This window comes from Ziziphus jujuba, chromosome 1 (assembly GCF_031755915.1).
Source record: "Ziziphus jujuba cultivar Dongzao chromosome 1, ASM3175591v1".
Taxonomy (NCBI): domain Eukaryota; kingdom Viridiplantae; phylum Streptophyta; class Magnoliopsida; order Rosales; family Rhamnaceae; genus Ziziphus; species Ziziphus jujuba.
Window position 1 is genome coordinate 39,086,846 of NC_083379.1, and position 5,976 is coordinate 39,092,821.

Below are 5,976 nucleotides of genomic sequence, written 5' to 3' on the forward strand. Positions count from 1 at the left end.
AACTAAACTTAGATACTCTTTTGAACATTTTTTTTTCGGTTACAATTACAAAGGAAAACCAATTTCAAAGAAATATTACATAATATATATTTAAAACAAGATTTTAAGTTGTTTTTTATTAGGTAAACAATTCTTATTCCCCTTTGGAATCTATATTTTGTTCACTTTATGTTGTTAAATTTATTATTTAATTTTTTAAATCATCGATAAAACATGTCGCATAGGATTATTGATTAATAATGTAAAGACTCAAACTTTTGTGCATATTAACTGATATAAGTGAAATCAAAAAAAGAAAAAGGATATATATGCTTTAACCAAAAACATCATCTAAATAACATGATAATAACGTCTAGGTTGAAATATAAATTTAATCTAAATATAAATGTGAAGAATAAAAAAATCAATACAATTAAATATTGCCAGCAAAATTTGATAATTTAATTTAATAAACAATTCGGTGGTTCTAATATTATTAGTGTTTCCTTAATTAACTATACAATGAGGGAAAATATATTAACTAACATGAAGATCTTTGTCTCAAATTTTCTGTTTTCATTTTTGTTCAATCAGTGAGAAAAATTCCATTTTATTTTAGAAAACAGTTATATTTATTTTCACTAGGTATTTATTTTGTTTCTTTAAATGATATGACAGCTTAATAGGAATGAGTACAAAGAAAAAAAAGGGACACAAGATATGTATCCCAATCTGGCAATTTATATGCAATTAGAGTTATTCGATGGAGTTGGTTGAGAGGCAAGGCGCCTTTGGCACAGTATGTTTGGGAAACGCCTTTTGGCATCATATAAGTACTATCTTTTATGCATATTAACTGATATATGTGAAATCAAAAAAAAGAAAAAGGGTATTTATGCCTTAACAAAAAATATTTACTAATAGCGTGATAATAACGTCTAAATTGAAATATTAATATAAAACTAAATATAAAAGTGAAGAATAAAAAAAAAATCAATACAATTAAATATTGCCAACAAAATTTGGTAATTCAAATTAATAAACAATTTGGTGGTTCTTTTATTATTATTGTTCTTTTTTTCTTTAAATATACAATGAGGGAAAATATATTAACTAACATGAAAATCTTTGTCTCTATTTTTCTGTTTTAATTTCTGTATAATCAGTAAAAATAATCTCCATTTGAGATAACAATTATATTTATTTTTACTAATTATTTATTTACTTTTTTAAAATGATAAGACATCTTGATGGGAATGAGTACAAAGAAAAAAAGGAACATAAGATACATATATATCCCAACCTGGCAAATTTATATGCAATTAGATTTATTTGGAGTTGGTTGAGAGGCAAGGCCTTTTGGCACAGAATGTTTGAAAATTCCTTTGGCATCTTGTAATTATTTTCATTGGATTTTGAGAACCTTTTCCTGTTTGTAGCATTGAAAAGTAATAATTCAATTTGGAAGAATTTCTTGGTTTGGAAGGTTTCCAAACCACAGTCTCCTTCCTCAGGACTTAAATGAGTTGAAGAGATTTGTTTGAAGTTTGCATATTAATATCTTTTCAACATGTTTCCCAAGAAATTATATCTTATGCTACTTGATCAATAAATTATTTCATCACTATATTGTGATTAAGTTGTGATGGATTGTGTAGGTTCTGACTTCTCATGGTTTCATAACCTTGAGTACTCGATTTTCTTAGCATAAAACTTCATACTTTCGTAAGATTTATGCTTCGTTCCCTTTTTCAACCGATGTGGGATCTCACAATCCTCCTCCCTTGGGATCCAGCGTCCTCGCTGGCACACCGATCCGAGTGCTTCGTTACCTTTTTCAACCGATGTGGGATCTCACAATCCTCCTCCCTTGGGATCCAGCGTCCTCGCTAGCATACCGGCATACCGATCTGGATACCAGCCCAGACTCCAGCATCCTCACTAGCATACCGGCATACCGATCCGATCTGGGTACCAGCCCAGACCATCCGCATGCAGATATTGTCCTCTTTGGACCTGGAGAATCCTTTTATAATCCAGCCCTCAAAGTTTTGCCAAAACGTATTTGCAAGGGAAATGTATCCACACCAACTTATATGGAGTGCTTCGTTTCCTTTTTCAACCGATGTGGGATCTCACATAGAGTGACATATGTATGAATCCATGCTTTAGAAAATAAAGTTACCAAACCGAAAAGGAAAGGGTTTTTATTTGGGTTCCATTAATATATATTAAACTGATGAAAGTAAAAAAAACGAAAAGGAAAATAGGTAGGCTGTTTATATGTAATTAGAGTTATTGAAGGATTTCTTTGAGAGGCAAGGCACTGTGGGCACAGTGTTTCTGGAAGTTCCTTTGGCATTGTTGCAGGAGGCAAAGATGTCCTTTCCTGGTACAGAAGAAGTGATATTAATTCCGTTCATGGTAATGTTGAGGCAGCCTGGAGAAGCAGAGCATGACATTGTAATGGCTTGCACATCCGCACTTGTACCTTCGAATCCACTGTATGTTACATCACTCACTTCTACTGATGTTTTCTGAATTCATCACATACAACAAACCAACACACAACACACAAAAATGTGTCAAAAAAAAAAAAAAAAAAACTGTTTTGTTTGTTTTTCCCTGCACTAAGCTTAGAAAAAACAAAATTTTATATGAATATCATAATAAATTCCACTAACATGGTTATAGCAGCTGTCCAAATCACAATAATTCTGATCAATGATAATTGGGTTTCGAGCTGCTAGAAGTGTGATCTTGTCGAAGTGTATCTTCCTTGCATACCCTCGACCTCCCTGAAAATAAAGTCATGGAGGATTAATGACTGAAAAAAGGTCAATTCAACCCATTTTTTATTATCGGATTCAGGAATTCGATTCAGTTAAGCAAAGTTTTATTGTTTTTGGAGATTAATAACCTGCCACGTTTTGATTCTTGCTCCATTCATCGTTCCATTGAAGCTGCAGTTATACACACGTACCCCTTCTACCGCTGCAAAAGATCCAAGTTCTCCTAAGCTTCCCACACTGTTGCATATACATATACACATATAATAATCATCACCAAAATGAGCTAAAATCAAAAACTGACTTTAATGAAATTAATTAACAAAATGGGAGTGTATAAACAAACCTAATCCCATGACCAGGTCCACATGCAATGTTGCTAATATTGATATAATTCGACCCATTCACTATTGCTATACAATCATCCCCTGTTGTTATGCCAAACACCAATAAACAAACTCACCATTAGCTACACCATCCCCTACCTCAACTATGGAAAAACAGGCATACGCAATGACCATATATATGTATATATACATACAAGAAAGTTTCAAATGTGTATAAACTGGTCAATATAGTCCGTGGTAGCAGGATTATATATATATATATATATATATGTTAACAATTATATAGAAAATGAAAGAGTTACCAGTGGCAATAACAGAGTCATGGATTTGAACATGGGTTGATCCACCAATTTTAATTCCATCAGTATTTGGACTATCTTCTGGTGCATAGATATGAAGGTTGGTGAGGTGTGCACTATGGCTTCCGTATATACTGATATGGGCCTCTGGGGGATTCAGATGAGTGAGTCCACTCAGTTGAAGATTATTACAGTTGTCGAATTGTAGAGCCTGCATGTAAATATTCATTTAATTTTAATTCAAATTTAAACTCTAACCAACCCCTTTTTTTGAAAAACAAAATCCAAAATTGAAAAAAGTCGTTTTAATTACAATAGGTCGTTGACATTTGGTCTTCTTCCCCTGGAAACACAGTGATAACCTGGTGTTAGATATATATATATATATGTATATATATACATACTAATATTTAATTAAAACTGAATTGAGTATGTACAAAAAGGAGTTTTTTACTGGATGTGTCCAATAAGCTGCGCAATAAATTCATCACTCGATGTGACATGAGTTGCCCACCTTATAATGGACCACGTCCTTAGCAGAATAAAATGATATATTATAAGAAGAATATGCAATATGTGTGTGTGTGTGTGTGTGTGTGTGAGAGAGAGAGAGAGAGAGAGAGAAGTCTCATTACTTTCCACCACGACGAACCTTGGCCGTCGATTTGTCCCGATCCATCCAAGATGAGATTTTGAACCCTTAGGAAAGACAGCCAACATCCTCCACACTTTTGCCATGCATTAGGATCTTCAGGTGCCACCATTTTGCCCATAACCTACCATTCATTGCCCATTCCACAAATTAATCAACAAAATATAATTATAATAAACAGGAAATTTTTATGTTAATTGCCTAAGTTTGTTTAATCAATATACTAGAAATATTAATGATTTATCAAACAAAATTAAACATTAAGAAACAGAAAATCAACCCACATTATTTAATTTTTCACTGAAATACAGAGTCATAATATTAATGCTTTGGCAGCTGAACTTGTTTTCTTCTATTAATGATATTATCTAGTAATACTAAATGCAGTATTACTATAATAATTGATTAATTCGAAATAAGTTGGTTGAAATCAGATTTATTGTTTTATTTATTTATTATTATTTGTTTACCTGAAAGTGAGGGCTGTTGGTTTTGCAAGGACCTGCAAAAACTGTGGGCTGTAGAAGAAATGTTTTCCCTGCTGGGATTTCAAGTGTCGCTGAACTCTTACCTTTTCCGCATACGGCTTCCCACGCTTTCAAGATTGCCTTTTACAAAGCAATTTTAGTTAGTATCTAACATACTCAGTTCAAATATTCTTAAACATATAAACATTATAATTTATGCCTTTTTGTGAGACAAAAAGAACATATATGTACCATTGATATTTATTTACAGAAAATAATAAAGAAAATATATGCACGAAAATGTTGACACACAAAACTAGCCATGAGAGAGCTGATGGGATTTACTTGAGAATCATCGTTTTTGCCATCCCCAATAGCACCATAATCAAGCACATTAAAATTTGCTTCCCCATTTCCAATGCCAAAAAAGTTAGATAAAGTAATACAAATTAATAATATAAACCTTATTACAAGCTTTTGAGTGTTATTCATTATTTATTTATGTATATATATATATATTTTTTTTGGAAGGAAATTAAGAAAGAAAAACAAACTAATGTTATAACACAGTACTTTTGAACACACAGATGATATTGCTAGCAATAGTGTGGGCCGGTCAACGTATATATAGTGGAGACATTGTTTATTGGGAACTTGTAAATATATTTTTTTATATTATAAATTTTAAATTATAATGGAATGCATTCATTTCTTTCATATTCAATAAATACATATGCATTTATTTGGCCTGCGTTTCTTTTACCCCATTACCATTTATTCCGTAATTTTTTGATATTTTCCCAATAAATTTCCTGATTGTATTATCTACTTAAAAAAATGTATTAATTACAAGTTGCAATTAATCTTTAATTATCTGCCTTCACTGTATTACTCAAAGCATCTCCAATGAGGAGAAATTATTCAATAGCATTGGAGAAATTATTCAATAGCGATGAAAGCATGCCATATTTTAAATTTTTACATGTCATATTAAAGGAGTATTGCCTTTGTTTGGTATGGCTCATTTTTTAACAAAAAGTATATTAATTGTTATAAATTTTTTTGTTTAAAAAAATGGATGTTTGGATACAAGTCAATAAATGGTTGTTAACTAAATAAATGCTTTTTTAAACCTAAATGGATAAGTCAAAATTTTATACTTATCCAAAAATGCTCTATTTTAATTTTATCGGAAAACTCAAAAGAGCATTAAATGAAATTGTAAAAGTATTTCTTTAAACTGATAACCAAATATTTATTATTTTTTTAATAAAAATTCTTTTTCTTAAATAAATTTTATTGAAAAAAACTCTACTGCTAATTTTTTTTTTAATATATATAAATTATACCAGATGAACCCTTAACACTATTTATATATATATATATTTTTTAATAATTGAATGAATCAAACCTAGACGAACTAATGTTTATGTTGACACTAAG

At 30.8% G+C, this 5,976-nt stretch overlaps 1 protein-coding gene across 1 annotated transcript; it reads right to left on the minus strand.

Annotated features, from left to right (window-relative positions):
* Positions 1 to 2,151: 2,151 nt before the first annotated feature.
* Positions 2,152 to 5,053, minus strand: LOC125420618 (probable polygalacturonase At3g15720). The gene is made up of 9 exons (XM_048467266.2): positions 4,879 to 5,053; positions 4,537 to 4,674; positions 4,050 to 4,190; positions 3,728 to 3,757; positions 3,418 to 3,625; positions 3,115 to 3,196; positions 2,900 to 3,008; positions 2,664 to 2,777; positions 2,152 to 2,516 (listed from the first exon to the last, which is right to left on the minus strand). Exons 1-9 carry the CDS (start codon positions 5,023 to 5,025, stop codon positions 2,259 to 2,261), a joined length of 1,227 nt encoding a protein of 408 aa, XP_048323223.2. The 5' UTR covers positions 5,026 to 5,053; the 3' UTR covers positions 2,152 to 2,258.
* Positions 5,054 to 5,976: the final 923 nt, after the last annotated feature.

Excerpts from the sequence above, each read along its gene's own strand:
- LOC125420618 (XM_048467266.2), bottom strand. The coding sequence starts at position 5,025 with ATGAATAACACTCAAAAGCTTGTAATAAGGTTTATATTATTAATTTGT. Across the intron at positions 4,675-4,878 it reads GCAAAAACGATGATTCTCAA|GCAATCTTGAAAGCGTGGGA; the intron begins GTAAATCCCATC and ends GCTTTGTAAAAG. Across the intron at positions 3,197-3,417 it reads TGACTCTGTTATTGCCACTG|GGGATGATTGTATAGCAATA; the intron begins GTAACTCTTTCA and ends GCATAACAACAG.